The sequence below is a fragment of the Schistocerca cancellata genome, chromosome 9, assembly GCF_023864275.1.
Source record: "Schistocerca cancellata isolate TAMUIC-IGC-003103 chromosome 9, iqSchCanc2.1, whole genome shotgun sequence".
Classification (NCBI taxonomy): domain Eukaryota; kingdom Metazoa; phylum Arthropoda; class Insecta; order Orthoptera; family Acrididae; genus Schistocerca; species Schistocerca cancellata.
The window spans coordinates 328,052,231-328,072,096 of record NC_064634.1 but is presented as its reverse complement, the minus strand read 5'-3'; the positions used below and the strand labels follow the sequence as shown (position 1 = coordinate 328,072,096).

The 19,866-nt window shown below is 40.0% G+C and overlaps 1 protein-coding gene across 2 annotated transcripts in view; it reads left to right on the top strand.

The window, feature by feature from the left end:
• The first annotated feature begins 2,037 nt into the window (after positions 1-2,037).
• The window catches only part of LOC126100228 (anoctamin-1-like), a 126,029-nt gene continuing 108,200 nt past the window's right edge, over positions 2,038-19,866 (top strand). The window contains exons 1-4 of one of the 2 annotated variants that reach the window (XM_049910805.1): positions 2,038-2,422; positions 5,791-5,923; positions 6,527-6,648; positions 12,660-12,731. In XM_049910805.1, the coding sequence (XP_049766762.1) occupies positions 2,219-2,422; positions 5,791-5,923; positions 6,527-6,648; positions 12,660-12,731 (531 nt within the window). In that variant the 5' untranslated portion in view covers positions 2,038-2,218. The remainder of the gene's footprint in view (positions 2,423-5,790; positions 5,924-6,526; positions 6,649-12,659; positions 12,732-19,866) is intronic. The other variant, XM_049910806.1, reaches the window with a different exon arrangement.

Here is a 19,866-nt window from a genome sequence, read left to right as displayed (position 1 = left end):
AGGAATGGTAGAACGATGGGTTCGGTGACGGTTTGGATGTACCGTGCACTATTCAGTGTCCCCTCGACGATCACCAGTGGTGTACGGCCAGTGTAGGAGATCGCTCCCCACACCATGATGCCGGGTGTTGGCCCTGTGTGCCTCGGTCGTATGCAGTCCTGATTGTGGCGCTCACCTGCACGGCGCCAAACACGCATACGACCATCATTGGCACCAAGGCAGAAGCGATTCTCATCGCTGAAGACGACACGTCTCTATTCGTCCCTCCATTCACGCCTGTCGCGACACCACTGGAGGCGGGCTGCACGATGTTGGGGCGTGAGCGGAAGACGGCCTAACGGTGTGCGGGACCGTAGTCCAGCTTCATGGAGACGGTTGCGAATGGTCCTCGCCGATACCCCAGGAGCAACAGTGTCCCTAATTTGCTGGGAAGTGGCGGTGCGGTCCCCTACGGCACTGCGTAGGATCCTACGGTCTTGGCGTGCATCCGTGCGTCGCTGCGGTCCGGTCCCAGGTCGACGGGCACGTGCACCTTCCGCCGACCACTGGCGACAACATCGATGTACTGTGGAGACCTCACGCCCCACGTGTTGAGCAATTCGGCGGTACGTCCACCCGGCCTCCCGCATGCCCACTATATGCCCTCGCTCAAAGTCCGTCAACTGCACATACGGTTCACGTCCACGCTGTCGCGGCATGCTACCAGTGTTAAAGACTGCGATGGAGCTCCGTATGCCACGGCAAACTGGCTGACACTGACGGCGGCGGTGCACAAATGCTGCGCAGCTAGCGCCATTCGACGGCTAACACCGCGGTTCCTGGTGTGTCCGCTGTGCCGTGCATGTGATCATTGCTTGTACAGCCCTCTCGCAGTGTCCGGAGCAAGTATGGTGGGTCTGACACACCGGTGTCAATGTGTTCTTTTTTCCATTTCCAGGAGTGTAGATGTCTGCCCTCGTTAGCTGACTTGTCAGCGCAGTGGAATGCTACGCCAAGGGGCCCGTGTCCGATTCCCGGCTGGGACAGGAGGTTTTCTCTGTTCAGGGACTGGGTGTTGTGTTGTCCTCGTCATCATTTCATCCCCATCTCACAAGCGCAAGTCGCCCAATGTGGCACCAAATGAAATAAGTAGTTGCCCTCGGCGGCCGAACTCCCCCAAATGGAGGATTCCCGGTCCATTCCAAATATATGGCACCTAGTTTACACTTACCCCACTTATACACTTACCCTAAAATGAGGCAGTTCTGTAACAGATAATAGCCTGTAGTTCACATCGAAAAGAGTAGATAGCTTTAAAAGAAATGGTTAGATACACTTTAGGAAACATTAGGCGATAGTGGACAATCATAGAAGTTTTCTTCTTGTTAATCTTTACTTGAATCATAATGGAAAATGGATATGAGGAACTATGACTATTTTTTTACACTTATTGTCAGATTATAAGACTGGAAGGAAAAGAAAAAAAAAACTAGGTGAAAGCAACATATCATTCAGTGCTATAAAACTTGTCTAGTAGATCTTCCTATCATATGACTGTTAACTCGAAATCCTACAACAAAAGTGAACTTACAGAACAATACAATTAAGATTCAGTTGTTAACGAGAGGATATAAGACAGAAAAGATTTCGGATTAGTATTTAAGTAGGCCGATCTTTATTCCACGCTAAATCATCATCGGCGCAAAGTTATCAGTATATTAAATTCAACTGCTACATTTTTTTATTATTATTATTTGCGCCGTTGTAGAACTTATTCCATGTCAATTACTAATTGTATCAACTCTATACGTAATTTTTAACATGAAAACAACGGAATAGTGATCTGATTTCACAAATTTATTCTGTTAAGTAACCTACAGACACTGCAGAGATTTAAAAAGGAGGTATATCAATCGTCTACAGCAGGTATTTGATAAGCAACTCTGATCTGGCTTGTGCTGCGTTATCTGTGTGTAATATCTGTGTCAGGAAAATGCTTTGGCAAACACTGTGGGGTGAGAGTGGTGATGGGTGGCGGCGTGGGGGGGTTGGGAAATGTATTGTACGGGAAGCCGGTTGAAACTGTTATAATTAACTGAAAATCATGATACGTGAAAGTGCAGTGACATGACTGTTCCTAATGAACCACTAGTCTTATTCTTCGTGTGGTGTTTCTTGAATATCAGTATGTTGACTAATACATATTATACTTTGTGATTCGTTGTAATGTGGGGTGAGCATGGCCCATATCAAAATGTCAGGACGTAAGAGCCAGAATTTTACGCCTGAAGAGTTTCCAATGACTGTGAGGACAGAAGGCAGTGCACAACTCATCACGGAAGAGGGAAGAAGAAACACTCAGTGTGGTGTGGACGCACTAACGGAGGATGAGCAGCACGCGCATAAGACTGAAACAACGGGACTCCTGAATACACAAACAAAGGTTTTATTTACTATTTCTCTCTACAGATACGTCAACCACTCTCACTGTCCTTCGCGGCCCTGTCCTTTTCAAACAAGTACACATGAGTTTGTTTGGATATTTCCTATTGTGGTCAAGCCCTTTTTTCGATTCCTTCGTGTTACACCAGAAGAGTAAATTACAATAATAACAATTATTTACGTCAAATTTATTTTTAGTCCCAGTTCATTGATAACTAAAGTGATTAATTTGCTCCACTGTCATTACGAGTCGAAAGGTAGGCGTAATACAAGAACAACTCAAAGTGAACACAAATTTTAGTAGTTATATAGGCCTACCGATTATGTTATGAATCTCCCAGCATTGTTGTTTTTCATAGCCGCCCAATGTTAGTGTGGAGTAGGCCACCACTGTTTCTTCTGTTTCAGCCCTGCCTGAATTGATGATAAACACATCCATTATATCATTGTCATAATAGTTGTAGCTCTTAATTGGAACACAAGTAATAGTGTTTAATAGCTCTGATATATTGCTGATGACTTGTAATTTTATAAATTAACTTAATGTATGTGTAATTATGAAAACATGGTTACCTTTTTAATAATTTTCATGACCTGTACATCAACTTGCAACTGTCAAATGATTAACGTTACACAGATACCAGATGGGGTTCTGCATGCAGAGGAAGGAAATGTGAAAGTTAAGTATGCTGTTGACAGATGTGACTAACATTGGAAATTCACTACAGTATCTGGCAGAAGTAAAGCTGTGAGGACCGGGCGTGAGTCGTGCTTTGGTAGCTCAGATGGTAGAGCACTTGCCCACGAAAGGCAAAGGTCCCGAGTTCGAGTCTCGGTCGGGCACACAGTTTTAATCTTCCAGGAGGTTTCAATACATATAATGTTTAATCTTCACGCCAATCAACAGTTTACCATAATATTGCTCCTACACCAATTGCATCAATCTTTTACAAGCAGCAATACTGTTTAGGATTAATTAAATGCAGAAGTGATGCATTTGTGTTGTAGGTCTACTAGGCACCACATTTTAAACGGCCCCCTTTGGTATTCCAAACATGGGCAGCTGCTGAATGTTGAATGAGATGAATGTAATAATGAGCATTAAAATTTTATTTCCTGTCTGTTGATAAATTATTAGGGAAGAGGTCTATATTTAGATTACAAACCAGTTCCATTTTCTTATGGATAGCCATGTTATATTTAACTTGATTTTTGGTGAAAAATTATACAAAGACTACACACAGTTTTCAGTTTTGTGTAGTGTGGTATGACTGTGTGAGTGAATGTGGATGGGAGTAATGGGGAGTGTGACAGATATTTTGACAATGTTCTGTCTTCTAAACAAAAAGGTTCAAAAATTTAGGCATAAATTCATAATCACATTGCTGAATGCCCATAATTGAATTTAATGCTGGAAGCGCCTGAAGAAATTGAGAAGATGGTATGTGAAAGAGATTGCCCTGATTCCTTTAATAGCCCACAAGATCTAAACTCTTTAGGGAGGATAGCTGGAAACTGCTGGACCACCCATCATTTTTGATCCGTGACATCATCCAGATGGCGGACACCCCTATTTCGAGCTTACACAATGCGGTGACCGTGACATCACTCACTACGTATGTGAACAGACACAAATAGTAGGGAAAACTACTGAATTGCTGAAATAACATGAAACTAATAAGGTAACCACAGGAGTTGGGGGTTTTGGGTTGGGACGAACTAAATATTGGTATCAGAAATTCCACTTGACCTGTATAGTTAAAATGAAGTCCATGATAATACAAAATCAAACCTTGCTCATAGAACTAATACTGAAAACCTGATCTCGCCAATGAAGATAAAACTAACTCACTGGTATAACAATATAAGGAAAATATAGTTTGCTGCTAAACATAGAGATGGCACGTTGAGTTGCAGACAGCCACAATGAAAAGACATTTACACATTAGCTTTCAGCCAAAGCCTTCTTCAGAAAAGGAAACACACACACACACACACACACACACACACACACACACACACACACACACACACACACACACACAGATATTCACACAAGCAAGCAAACCTCATGCACATATGACTGCCATCTGCAGCAGCTCTAACCAGAATGCAAATGTCACATAGAATGGAAGCAGCAATCAGTAGGGGAAAAGATAGCAGGGTACATGTGTGGAGAGAGAAGAGCTGTGTTTGGTGCAGTGTGTAGGGACTAGACTGCCAACAGACACAGTGTTGGGAGGCTGTGGGGCAGGCATGTGGGGATTGGGGGATGAGGAGTGAAAAGGAGAGGAGCAGGAAAGGGGAAAGACAGACAGGTGCATTGGCAGAGGGTGGCACACTATGTGGGTGAGGTGACAACAATAGGGAGGAGGTGAAAGGGCAGTTGGGGTGGAAACTGATATGCAGGAAACACACAACTATGCACATACATACCATTCATATTGAAACAAGAAAAATTGACTTTAAAAACACATTTACTGACCAAAGGCAGCCAATGCATAAATTTAATAATAGGAAAAATAATATAGCATCAATGCAGTTTCTCAAATGGACAGCCTAGGCTTCTCAAACCAGGAACCCCTCCTGGTAGAGTGCCACACTTTGTCCTGCCACCCCACATAAACTGTTTTTGAGTCAGACTGTCTTATCTCAATAACAGCAATAGTACCTGGAAGTGAGGGAGAATTTCTGGTTGATGAAACCAGCTGTTCAACTGTCATATATATCATTTCAGTCATTTAGGCTGGGTGAAACATATAACTATAAGTGTATCTTAAGTTTGCCATTGACCACTTATGCAGGAATTTGTATGTTAGCATGAGTCTCTAGTCTGTGGTGGGTGAATCACTAGATAGCCAACTAAGTGTTAAGGTACATCATATTTGAAACCTTGCACCATAATAAATGTGCATAATTACTAAGGAATGAAGGAACTGAGTACCATATTTATTTGAAGCAGTCTTAGTATGAACAAAGTGGCTTGAAGAAGAACAATTTTTTATTATGTTAAATATAAATGTATGTTTCACAGTGCAAGTATGTCTCTCCATGGAGCTCCATGATTTCATTTTCATCAGCCACTTCATAGCTGGAGCAGAGCATACACTTGGCCATCTGTCATATGTGAACTCTGTGATAAAAGTCTCTGTTAATGTTGTATTACCATTACATGGGATAAAAGTCGGGTGTTGTAATAACCAAGGTTCTCACTGCTATTTATTCTGGTAGATGTCAAATGCTCAGTTTTGTTGGTGTGTTATTTTTATCATCATATATACTATGTAGTAACATCATTCATCATATTTCAGAAGAAATATTCTGTAATTTATATATTTCCAATGAAAACAGCTGACTTTCTTGTTTCAGGCATCACTCTACTTCAGGGATAAAAAACGCAGTATTGACTTTGTGATTGTATGGGATGAGCACAATGAAAAAGCAGTAACACATGAATCTCGTGAGAGGCGACGTATATTTGAAAAGAATCTAATTCAAGAAGGTGTTGTAACTAGTTTATCCTCATTAATATTACTGAGATCATCTTCTAAATATGACAATTATGTACACAAATTAACTCATATTGTTAACTTCCCATGTTTTTGGATCACAATCATGTAGAACATTTTAAAGGACTTCATATTCGACATTGACTGTAGAAAGTATTTATGTTAGCTATCGGAAAATTTTTGTTGCAATATATGTTGGAACTGCACCAGAATTCCAGCTATGAGAAGTTAATTAGTTCTGTTTCAAGGCATCTGTATGGAGTTTGTTGCAGTTCCAGCATACATTGCAGCAAAAATTTTCCCCAAGCTAAAATAAATATTTTCCAGTCATTGGCAAATATGATATCTTTTAAAAAATAAGTCATACTTGTTCTTAGGTGCTGTTATGTCCTACCACAAGTAACTACACAATGTTTACAAGAAATTACAAGTGACATTTTAAATTGTATGTTTATTGCATCCTATATCAGTATTTGATAACACTATCAGTTAATCCATTTCAAAGTAATCAGGTGCCTAAGTTTTTCATGCCTTACCATTTCATTTATGTTTGGATCCTGCAGATTATTTAATTTGAACGTGTTACTTTTACACAGGACTTGAACTTGAGTATGAAAAGCCAGAACCAAATGGATTGGTTTTTATTAAGATCCATGCACCGATGGAGGTGCTGCGACGGTATGGTGAGATTCTCAAGCTCCGTATGCCAATGAAAGAGGTATTTTCTTTACACAATAGGTGACAGCTTCTTAGACCCTGTCCCACTTCTGTATACTGCTGTGTGTTCCAATGTCACCTATCCTGGGTTAAAATGTCACATCCATTTAGCAGATTACTAACAATTTTGCATATAAATTACCTCTGACTGTGGTAGCTTGTGTTAATGAATTGATGCTCATTGGTTAAATGTATCTGCTCCTTTAAAGAGTTTTATATTTGGCTAATTTTATTTTAATATGTGTAGAGTACCTCCTTTATAGACCTGGAATCAAAAGTGGGAAATGTGTAATAAATGGTAAACTTTTTCTTGAATGCAGTAGTTCTGAAGCTGCAGAATTTTACCGGAAAAGGCAAAACAATGATATTGCTCATTCTTTCACATGTAGATAATTATGCCCAGTGGGAATCTGCTTGGCTAATAGAGCACTGTGCCTTAGCACAGAGACTAGGAGGCATGCCATACCCATTCAAATTTTTAGATTAGTTCTTTGAAGAGGCCACCCATCAGAAAGCTAGAACTCAAGCTTGCTGAACTACCAGTTGCAAGCAGCACACTTCATGTTGACAGAGGAAATATAACTAGAGTAATAAAGAACTAATGTGTCAGATAGCTTGAGCACATTACTCTGGTGGCAACTATCCCATATCCATTGCAGCAGTATAGTGTTCCTCTTGGTTTTGACAATAATGATTATCATCATCATCATTATCATCATCCCATCATCTGGCCTCTTCAATAATTTTCTGCCATTCCTCTCTGGACTTTGCTGTAGACCTCCAGTTATGGCAGCCAACTAGGGTAGCTTCTTCTCCTACCTCATCACTCCATCTCAACCTCAATTGTCCTCTTGCTCATCTTCCTCCAGGTTCACTGCAGCAGACTTTCCTTGCAGGATCTGTCTCATCGAGTCATATTCATGTCTAGCCCATCTCAATCTACACAACTTTATGAACATTACCACATCATCCTCCTTAAAGCAGTGGCTCATCATTCCTTTGCTCTCTCCAACTCCTATTGTCATACACAGGTCCAAAGATTCTCCTCAATATACTTCTTTCGTGTGATCTCAGTCTACTTTCACCCTGTCTTGTAATCATCCCTGTTTCTGAACCACACGTATGTACTGGGCGTATCAGCATTTTATAGACTCGGCACTTAGTGTCTTGTGATAGGAGCTAGGATTTAAAATGTCTCAGCATTCCAAAATAATATTTATTAGAAGCTCTTATGTGGGCCATAATTTCATTCGAAGTGCTGACATTTGCTTCTATCTTTGCCCCGAGATAAATGAAACACTCCACTCACTCAAAAGTCATTCTATCAAGGGTTACTGAGGTCTGTAACGGTTGATTTGTACCATTGTACATATACTTGGTCTTTCCTTCATTAATTTTCAGGCCTGTCATCTGTGCCCTCAGTTTTAGAGCTGAGAAGTGACTTTAGATCTCTCAATGGACTCATTAGGTCCAAATCACCTGCATATCCCAAAAGTTGTATAGACTTATAATAGATAGTATCTCTTGTCTGGATACCCGACCCGCACATCACTTCTTTGATTGCCAAATTGAAGAATAGGCAGGAAAGCCCATCTTCTTGTTTTAGCCCAATTAGTGTGGAAAACTGGGGTGACAGCTTCAACTGCAGTCGCACAGTACACCTCCACCAAATGCACCAACTTCTCAGGCACCCACATTGCCTCATAAAATTTAGCCTGATTTATTGTGTCATATTGAAATCAATGAAAAGATTGTGCACACCAACATTAAATTTGTTGGTCTTTTCTACTGTTTGCCAGAGAGTAAATATCTGGTTCCAAGTTAACTTTCCTGGTCTGAATCCACATTGATAACTTCCAATAATGTTTTCTGCTATGGGTAAGAGTCTACTAAACAAGATATTGGACAGTACTTTTTTAGGAGTGTTATGCTCTGTAGTTGTCACATTTAAATGTATCTCCTTTCTTGTGTATCAAACACACTATCCCTACATTCTGTTGGCAACCCTTCCTTTTTTCAGTAGTGTGTTATTTTATCAGTGTCTGGTGCTTTATTGTTCTTCAGTTGGGTTACTGCTTTTGTCTACTTCTCCCTGAGAGAGAAAGGGGAGGGGGGGGGGGACTATGGCTTCATCATCTTCTGTTCTGGTAGGATTAGGATCTCTTCAAGAGGGGGCCAACAGTTCACTAAAATAGTCTACCCAACATTCCAATATCTCTTGGTCATCAGTTAGTAATTCCCCACTTTTATTTTTACATATATTAATATGTGGCTTTAATGTTCTTCTTTCGCTATTAATTTTCAGATAGATTTCTGACATTTGTTTTTCCAATTGCCTCCAGTTCTTCAATCTGCTTCCTTTCCCATTCCCTTTTATTCTTCCGATGAAGTGTTATCTCTTCTTTTCCTTTTATTCTGATAATTTCTTATTGCTAAACTTGTATATGATTTCTCAAGCATTTTCCTGTGAGCCAAGTTTTTCTCGGAACTTACTCAGTTACAATCTTCATCAAACCAGGAATTTCATGGTTGTTTTCCTTCTTTCCATAGCAGCTCTTCTGCTGCCTTAATGACTGCATTCCTGCAAGCACTCCATTCCTGATCCAAAGTATCACTTACACCAGGAATGTATAGTGCAAAATTCTCAATAACCCTCTGAGTACGTTTTAGCAAACTCTTAACTTTGTAGCTTTGATGCCATATACTTTTTTTTGAGATGTTCCTTTCACTTTCCTTGCATTTGATATTCAAGCTCTTAGTTTTGTAATTACAAGGTTGTGGTCTGAATGCACATTAACTCCTCTGTACGTATGTACATCTTGTAAAAGCAAAGATTTTGAGACTTACCAAACAAAAGCGCTGGCAGGTCGATAGACACACAAACGAACACAAACATACACACAAAATTCAAGCTTTCGCAACAAACAGTTGCTTCATCAGGAAAGAGGGAAGGAGAGGGAAAGACGAAAGGATGTGGGTTTTAAGGGAGAGGGTAAGGAGTCATTCCAATCCCAGGAGCGGAAAGACTTACCTCAGGGGGAAAAAAAGGTGAAGTCTATTGACCTGCCAGCGCTTTTGTTTGGTAAGTCTCAAAATCTTTGTTTTTAGATATATTTTTCCCACGTGGAATGTTTCCCTCTATTATGTACATCTTGTAAGTTTGACAAATGCCTGCCATCAATAACTCTTTGATTTTTGTTGTTGAAGGTATGCTGATCAGGGCTACACCATGTTGCTTTGTGGATCCTTTTGCGTGGAAACATAGTGCTGCCTACAGCCATGTTATGTGATATTGCAAACTGAACAAATTTGTGTCCTTTATCATTTTTGTATTCATGGAGGCTATGCTTTCCTGTTGCTGGATGGTAATAAGCTTCTTTTCCACTCGGTGCATTGATGTCTCCAACAATTATTTTAACATCATGCCCAAGGCCTTGGTCATAGGCTCTCTCGAGGTTCTCATAGAAGGTGTCTTTATCCCGGTCATTTGCTACTTCTGCAGGTGCATGTACATTGATCAATGAATAGTTTGCATATCAGGTCTTCAATCTCATTTGTGAGATTGTAGATGTCATGCCAGTAAATCCACCCACTATATGTTTAAATTTTTGTCTTGCTGTGAACCCTATGACAAATACATGTTTGCTCTCTGGAGCATGGTGGAAAATTATCCAGCTTCCCATATAAAGCACTCTGTGTCCATTCCCTCATATTTCCTGTAGTGCAACTATGCCTGCCTTGGTTTTATTGAGCTGTTCTAGCAGTGACCACAGGTCCTCCCCTCATCCACCCCATCCTGTATAATGATCTAACATTCCAGGTTCCAGTGAACACATCATTTTTCATTTGCCTTTGCCTTCCCTTTAACAGTGCTACAGTGCTTTGTCACTGTTCTTATATCAGTCCAGCTTCTTTCCTTTGAAGTTTTTAAACATTTTTTAAAAGGAAGGGATTGTTAGGCCCTTGCCCAACCCCCAACTTGCAGGGCCAGGATTGGTATTTGATTTACTCCTTTAGGAAAGTTGGCTTCACTATGTCTTTAGAGCTTACCCCGCCCTGTGTTGTGGGACCCACTTTGTGTGACCACTCCATCGAGACCACTTCAACCTGGGTGACTCTGCCAGTAGCTTTGCTACTGCCAGTACAGCTCATGACTTCGACAGAACACACAAGCCCTCCTACCTGGCATTTAAGATGCCTTCGACAACACGGCGTCCCCTGGGAGGGGTCATTATTATTATCATAATCATCATCATCATTATTCATTAAAGAAACATCTGATGAGTTACAGAGCACTGTAGAAATCATGAGCATCCTGCCAGTGCCCATATTAGGCAGTGGTATCAGCTTGCACTGCCACAGAAGTTCTTTTTTTTTGCCATTGATATGAGGAAGGGATGCAGTGTAACATTCACATTTAATTTATGTTATCTGAAATATCACAAAATGGTGCATCAAGGAACAAACTTTAATTTAGGAAATGGGTATAGAGATAGACAAGAACTCCAGCATTCTGATTGGCCTCAAACCTGCCATTTTAAGCATCAGTGTAGTGAAACACTTTAATACATGAAAAAGTCTAGAGGGGCCATTTATCCAGCAAGGTATCTCAAATGTGTTCTGTTAGTGCAGAACAGGCATAAGGCTAGCTGCAATTGTCAGATAGCAAAAATATATGTCACAAGGCTCAAAATCTGAATGGGTTTCACAATTGAATTAAGTAGTAGACCTCTCATGCCATAGTGTGATGTGACTCGTCTTGACACTGTGGGTTTTCTTTTTGTTATTGGTATGTTATCTCAGGGCTTTTCTGCACTACCCAGTATTTTTATTGGATTAAGCTTAACATGCTGGCATACCACTACTTACTTAAAATACATTGAAAACACAGTGGATGTATGCTCTCTTCTCAGTAAAAGAACAAGAGGAAATAACATGTTCCATCACTGAATGATCAATTATCTAGGTCAAAGAGTTAACAGCAGCAAGTATAAGTTGCCTTCCTTATTGTTTGTATATGTGTTTTGCTTTGCATGAGGGTCTTTTGTTTTGGATGTGTTAAAGTCTCTCTTCATTTGATGATAATTATGTGGAATTAAGCCTATGGTTTTTTTAAGTTATATCCAGACTTAAAATGTCATATATTTTGTGTAGATGCTGCCCAATAACTTGTGAATATTTAAAGAAAACCATATTTCTGTACCACCGAGATCTGCTGCTAAAATAAATCCTTATTGATACCAGTTTTTCTCGAAATGATGATCATCAGGCGTAAAATTATTGCAGCAGCCTACATGTTATCTGTTGCACTGTATCACCAATATAAAAAATATTTTAAAAAAATCCTATTTCAAAAGTAAAAAGCTTTTATATGATTAAGCAATGCTAATATGCTGTCATTATTCAGATTCCCCACTGTTATGGCACTGTTGTGGGACTCATTATAGCTGGTAATCGTAGCTAGTTTGTGAGAGAACATTAGCTTGAGAGGTCTTAACCTATGTGCGTTCGTGCATTGGATATTATGTGGCTGTTCGGCACATTGAGCTAGCAAAAGTTAAATGTCAAAGTGGCATCTATTAGTAATTATTTCATTGCTGTTTAGTGGTATCTATGAACTGCATTTTTCTTTTTATAGCAGATTGGAAACAACTGCTAATAAACATCAGTTGTATTTATGTCTGGACTTTATAATTTTAGACAGTAGTAATGTGAAGTCCATATGAATAGTTAATTAGTCCCTCTGTGTGACATATGCATTAGCCACATAAACAGCATTGTTATCTCACAAACTCTTGGTGGCACATAAATTTGACTTTCTTTAAATATGATAGTGTGACCCACATTGCTTTATTAGTATCCATTGATCAACTTTCTAGATGTCATGCAACCAAAATGTTTGTTTGCAGGCTGTTGTTTAGTTATTATTCCTGTGTGTGTGAAGTTGCTTGTTCCATATAGTAATTAGATTCTTCTGTGTACTTAACTTTCTTTCTTTTTTGTTGTATGTAGGATCTATGCCAGGTCCACAAGATCGTTAGAATGAATCCCTTGTTGCATGCAACATTTTTCCTGTCACAAAAGGTACAGATCAGACATTTTATTTATATGTTTGAGTGTTCTTATGTTGCCACTAATAAAGGTGTACAACACTAATATTGTCCCTTGATCTAACTTTTTTACATTTTTTATGTAGGAGTCTGCATATTCGTAAATGGTCATGTTTGCGTCAAAACAGATTGGCTTGCATTCGTACTCAAATTATTTTATTTTGCATGATGAATACTTTGTAAAGAAGCAGAATAACTGTTTATGGCTGCAGCACTGGCCATGAAATTGAATTTTGAGAAGGGCAAGGGGTTGGAAGGGTAAATACTAGTAAGTAGGCATGCATCTGTTATGTTGTTAGAGATTTTGTTGTTAATAATTAGTATTTTTGGAGGGAGCAAGTGTTGCATACATCACATATTATACATACAGCATTTTAATAAATCACACAGGGAATAGTCAAAATAATGTGAAAAGTGGTAGTAATGGGATGGTTGTGTTTGACGGTCAACAACACAGGTAAGGCACATTTCGCACAGACTGTTCATATTTAGTATGGACAAGGCATCCGTGCAGATTGTTTACAAGTAGTACACACTTCATATTTGCATTCAGAGGCCGAGGTCAACATGCAATGAAAGACCAAAAAGAATTCCAAAGAGGGCAGATTGTAGGGGCCCAATTAGCTGGACCATCAGTAACGAAGATGGCCAACTTATTGAATGTTTCAAGAGCGACTGTTTTAACAGTCATGACAGCCTACACAAAACATGGAAAGACATCATCGTGTAAATGTAATAGTGGGCACAAAGCAGAACTGAATGACAGATCGTAGTACACTAGCACGAATTGTGTCAAAACAACACAAAACTACAACACCTAAAGTGACTGCAGAGCTCAATAGCCATCTTTGGGACCACATACCAATCGACACTGTCTGCCAAGAACTCCATAAAGTGAATATTCATGGACAAGCTGCTATACTGAAACCATTAGTGACGACAACCAATGCAAACAAGTGTAAAAAATTGTGTCAGGAGCATAAATCCTGGGCAGCTGATCAGTGGAAACACATCATGTGGCCCGATGAGTCAACATTTTCATTGTTTCCGATGTCTGGCGGGGTTTATGTCTGGAGGAAACCAAAGGAAGCCTGCAATTTTGATTGCTTGATTCCAACAGTTAAGCATGGAAGTGGAAGTTTGATGTCACGGGCAACCATATCGTGGTATTCTGTTGGTCCCAGCATTACTCTCAAAGGCTGTATTACAGCCAGTGATTATGTGAACTCCATGATTCAGATGTTGTTCCCCAGCAATGATTTCATATTTCAGGACGATAATGCACCCATTCACACAGCTAGGACACTACAATTGGAGTATGAGGAGCATGCAACTGAATTGCAGTGTCTTCCCTACCAGCACAGTCCCTGGACTTGAACACCATTGAACGCTTGTGGGCGGTATTGGAGCACAGACTCCGGAGCAGATTTCCACCTCCCTCGTCACTACAGGAGGTAGAAGAGGTTCTGATTGAAGAGTGGCATAACATTCCACTGGAGACTATAAATCATTATATGCCAGTATTTCCAGAAGAATCACAGCTGTATTATGGGCAAATGGGGTTCCAACCCCTTATCAATAAACCATTCCCAAGTAAGTACAGGTGTTCACGTTATTTTGCCTATCCCCTGTATATGGGCTGTTTAGACAATTTATGGTAACCAAACTGGATATTCAGCAAGCATAATGATTATGATATGTGTATAATTACTTGTAATACTAACAAGGATGTATAGTCATAAACTGCTAATGTTCATTTTGCATGGGGCGTGTGTCAGGAGATATATCTTTTTAACGGAATTCACAGTTTCCTGCCTTAAACTAGTATGTAACTTGTAAAAATATATGCCGTAATGAAAGTATCCAAAGTAACATAACCCCCTGTCAAAAGTCTGGTAGAAATGTGTAAGATTAGATTCCTCTCGTAAGGTGGAAGACTGAAGTGAAGTGTCAGAAAAGAAAGGAAACTCCTGTGGTATTGATATTTTCAAAATGCGTTGTTATGTGGCTTCCAGCAGAATCACTTAAGAGTGGAAATTACAGAGTAAAATCGTTCTTTATGTGAAAGTGGAGGAAAAATAGAGCTTTCGGGGAAAAAAATGACATTTAGCTAAGGAGGCATTAATTGACTTTTTATAAAGCATTATTTGTTTTTCAACACAGTCATAGTTTTATGACACAATCATCCAGTCCCTAGCGAACGAGACAGGAACTGAAATTGACGGTAGGAAAGCAAACGCTGAAATGCTGAACTCCATTTTTAAGTGTTCCTTTACAAAGGACGATCCAGGAGAAGTTCCTCAATTTTATCCTCATACCACTGAAAAGATGAATGAAATAATGTTAGTGTTAGTGGTGTTGACAAACAGCTAAAATCGTTAAAACTGAACAAACGTCCAGGGCCCTATGGAATCGTTGTCAGAGTTTATACTGAATTTGTGGCTGAGTGAGTCCCTCTTCTATCTATAATCTATCATAGATCCCTTGAACAAAAAACCATGCCCAGTTCTTGGAAAAAAGAACAGGTCACACCTATCTACAAGAAGGGTAGTAGAAGTGATCCACAAAACTACCATTTAATATCCTTGACATCAATTTGTTGTAGAATCTTAGAATGTATTCTGAGCTCAAATGTAATGAGGTTTCTTGGACAGTGTGATACCTTCAATACCAACCAGTATGGGTTCCAGAAACATTGATCATGTGAAACCCAACTCGCACTTTTGTGACATAACATGCTGGAAGCTTTAGACCAAGGCAGACAGGTAGATGCAGTATTTTTTTATTTCCAAAAAGCATTTTACTCAGTACTACACCTACACTTATTGTCAAAAGCACGATCCTATGGGGTATGCAGTGATATTTATGACTAGATTGAGGACTTCATGGTAGGGAGGACCCTTCATGTTATCTTGGATGGAGAATCACGATCACGCAGTAACTTCATGTGTGGCCTGGGGAGGGGTTTGAGAGTCTTGTTCATGATTTACGTTAATAAACCTGCAGACAGTATTAACAGTAACCTCAGGCGTTTTGCAGATGGTTCAGTTATCTATAATGAAGTACTGTCTGAAAGAAGCTGCATAAATATTCAGTCAGATCTTGATAAGATTTCGAAGTGGTGCAGAGGTTGACAACTTGCTTTAAATGTTTGGAAATGTAAAATTCTGCACTTCACAAAATGAACAAATGCAGTATATTATGTCTATAATATCAGTGAATCAATGTTGTAATCAGCCAACTCGTACCAGGGTGTAACATTTTCTAGGGATATGAAATGGAATGATCATATAGCTCACTCGCGGGTACAGAAGGTGGTAACGTCAGTTTATTGGTAGAATACTGGGGAAGTGCAATCAGTCTCCAAAGGAGATTACTTACAAACACTCATGAAATCGGTTCTAGAATATTTCTCAAGTGTGTGGGACTCATACCAGATAGGACTAACAGGGGATGTTGAGTATATACGGAGAAGGGCTGCACAAATGATCACAGGTTTGTTTAATTCGTGGGAGAGTGTCACAGGGACACTGAAGGGGCTGACACTTGAAGATAGACGTAAACTATCCCGAGAAAGGCTATTAACAAAGTTTCAAGAACTGGCTTTAATTGATTGCTCTAGAAATATACTGCTGTAACATTGCGAGTCAAGATAGCTGTAACGGAAATTGAATAGCGTAAAGTTATCATTAAAAACGCACGCCGCGCGATTTAATTGAATAGCGTAAAGTTATCATTAAAAACGCACGCCGCGCGATTTGTGACGATTTGGTTGGTCATAATAGTAGTAACATGCTTTTGAATACAATTAAAATATAACGGCGATACCTGTTTAGTGTTATTGGAAACAATATGTAGTAAATTAATGAGTAAGGTAGCCAATCCTATAAGAAGAGGTGAAATTGAGCATATTAAGGTGTTTTGCTTTATGTCGACTAAGCCCATGATACGGCGTCTTTTTTTCCGTTTACTCTTAGAAAAAAAAACAAATAAGTAACGAAGTGCTAATTGTGCGTTGTGAAAAATATAGGGGCGAATTTTAAATAGCTACAGTGTATAATCAGACTAACAAATAGACATTCAGTTACGCGAAATAGCGGACAGCGAAGTGTGGTCATTAAATTGAGTACACCTACAGGGCGGTCAATTCCGGGATAAGTCTATTCGCATCTCACGAGGGACGCGGTATTGAGACCGGTTTTTTTTTTTTTTTTTTTAAATTATATCACGGAGAGCGGGCTTCAATTTATAAAAAGGAGAAAAGCTGTATCATTATCATTGACTGTTGGTGTTAAGCAACCAAAACTGTTCATCAAAGGGTTTCGGTGAATGAGTGGTGAATGCGAAATGAAACTGTGAACGAAGTTATGTTAAAGAAAGCAGAAGAGACAAGACAGTTTGGTCGTATCTGTTATTATTCCATCAACCGTAACATTTCTTCTCATTGTACGAAGCCTTTATAGACGATCGTTATGACAATTTGCTTTGAAGGGATCTTGTTACGAGTTAAGTTTTGGGGACCTGGTCAACAGGGGATAGTTGGTAGATCTTAGCTACTGCGGCTATTCTGGAATCAGGTGCTACCGTGACCGTTGTGTGTTGTCAATGGCTTAAGGTCATCATATCTCATGCTCTAAGATTGACGCGCCTTTCCTCTTGATATAACGGTGTCTCACGGTAACAACGACAATGCCGACGGCGAAGGAAGATACGGTAGACTACAACTCCTACATATTGCTAACATAGGCATCGTGAGGATAAGATTAGAATAATTACTTCACACACAGTGACACTGAGACAGTCATTCTTCCCCCACTGCATACATGAATGGAACAGGAAGAAACCCTAGTAATGGGTACCCTCTGTTGTGCATCTCGCAGTGTTTTGCAGAATGCAGATGTAGCTGTAGATAACCAGCTTTAGCCATGATGGCCATCTTCAGATGCTACAAATTTATATGAAAGCCTTAAAACAAATAACAGTATTTTTATTAGGTCTGCTTGTGAGCCGCGTGATTTAAAGAGCACCCCTCTACAATAAAACAGCATTAGACCTGCACATGCAAAAGGAGGGACATAATGTTGGTAACAATGACTATCATCTACATATTTTACATAAAGCTTGAATAAGTAAATGGCTAGACATTTTAGAAGTTGTATAACAGAACGACAGGAGCCAGACAAACTCCTCATTGAGCAGAATGAGTTTGCCATAGATGTGTATTTTATTATTTATTACAATTTATTTAGTTGAGGGAGTCATTGCATCCACATAACATGATGATGGGACCTGCCTATGGCCAAGTGCCATCTGGGCTGCACTGTCACTTGCTATTGGCTGCCCAGCTAGTGTAATTGCTTTACAGTCAGAAGAAGAGTGGTAGCAAGCTGCAAAAGAATGCTGCCTTTGTTGTCCAGTCCGTATCATCTCTTCTAAGCTTATGAGCAGTGGCATAACCATTTAGTAGCCAGAAGTGCAGCACCATCAGCTGTTGGAAATTTGTACTATGAAGATTGCTCCTTTCATTCTTTTATTCTAAAAATTATATACTCTATTCTTAAATGTGGTTTTATTGGTTTATCAACCTGTACTCCAGTTTTATTTTTTACAAATAACTGATTGAAATATTATTGTTATATTTGTAACATTTTAAAAAGTAAATCAGTTGACAATCTGAAGATTGTTTTGATGACCATAGTGCTTTACTAGGCATGGAAGTGGTATGCTGTTGCCTTGCTCTGCCTGTGAACTGACTTACTCAGCAGTTATAGAGGGACCTACAGTTTCATGAACCATGGTGCAACTTGTCATATTTTATAATTACTGTATTATGAAAAGGATAGGTTGCTACTCACCATACAGAGGAGACGTTGAGTCACAGACAGGCCCAACAAAAAGTCTGCTACACATTTAAGTTTTCGACCAAAAGATCTCATTTTTAAATAGAAAACAAACACACAAGCACAACTCGCACACACATTACCACCGTCTTTGGCCACTGAGACTGAATTGTGCACAGCAACTATGCATGACAGGAGAAGCAGTTTGCTTGTGGGAGACTGCTTGTGGGAGCATGCACAGATGTACTGGGGACAGGGTAGGGCTGCTAGGTGCAGTTGGGAGGTTTAGGTGGGGAGGGAGGGAGGTAATGGGAAAGGAAGCAAGTAGAGGAGGGGGAAAAGACTAGTTGGTGATGGAGTGAGAACACATAGGTGGGTGAAGGACAGGGACTAGCAAAGGTTGAAGGCCATGATGGTTACAGGAATGAAGGATATTTTTTTAATATAATCCATTATGGAGTCGAGGTAGCAGTTGTCGTTATACTTGTTATCACTGTTAGCATTCAACCGCGATTCTTATAAGAATCGCGGTTGAATGCTAACAGTGATAACCAATGAAGGATATATTCCAGCGAGAGTTCCCACGTGCGCAATTCAGAAAAACTAGTGTTGGTGAATCAGTCACTGAAGAGCTTTGTTTTGGGCAGCATGTTCAACAACTGGGTGACACAGCTGTCTCTTGGCCACAGTTTCTCAGAGACCTTTCAAGCATGCTTGTTGTTTTGCCCACATGGAAAGCAGCACAATGATTGCAGCTTAGTTAGTAGATCACATCACTGCTTTCACAGGTAACCTTGCCTTTAATGATATAGATGATGTCTGTGACTGGACTGGAGTAGATTGTTGTGGGAGGATGTATGGGACAGATCTAGGACTGCTGCAGGGATATGAGCCATGAGACAAGGGGTTGGGAGCAGGGTGGAGATAGATGGAGAGGGATACTGCATAGGTTCAGTGAGCAGTGGAATCCCACTGTATGAGGGGGATAAGAATGGTGGGTAGGATATTCCTCACTTCAGGCTTGAAGAGATATAGTCAAAGCTCTAGCAGAGAATGTGATTTTCTTACTGCAGTCCTGGGTGGTACTGAGTCACGAGGGGAGTGCTTCTTTCTGGCAATATGTGTGAGTGTCGGATATGGTGAGGGACTGCGACCCAGCATTTCCTCTGTGTGATGAGTATGTGGGAGCACACAAGACGAATAGTTGCATGCTCACAGTACAGGGGCAGCGGCAAAGACTCTAGTGTGCACACAATCATTTACTCTTTG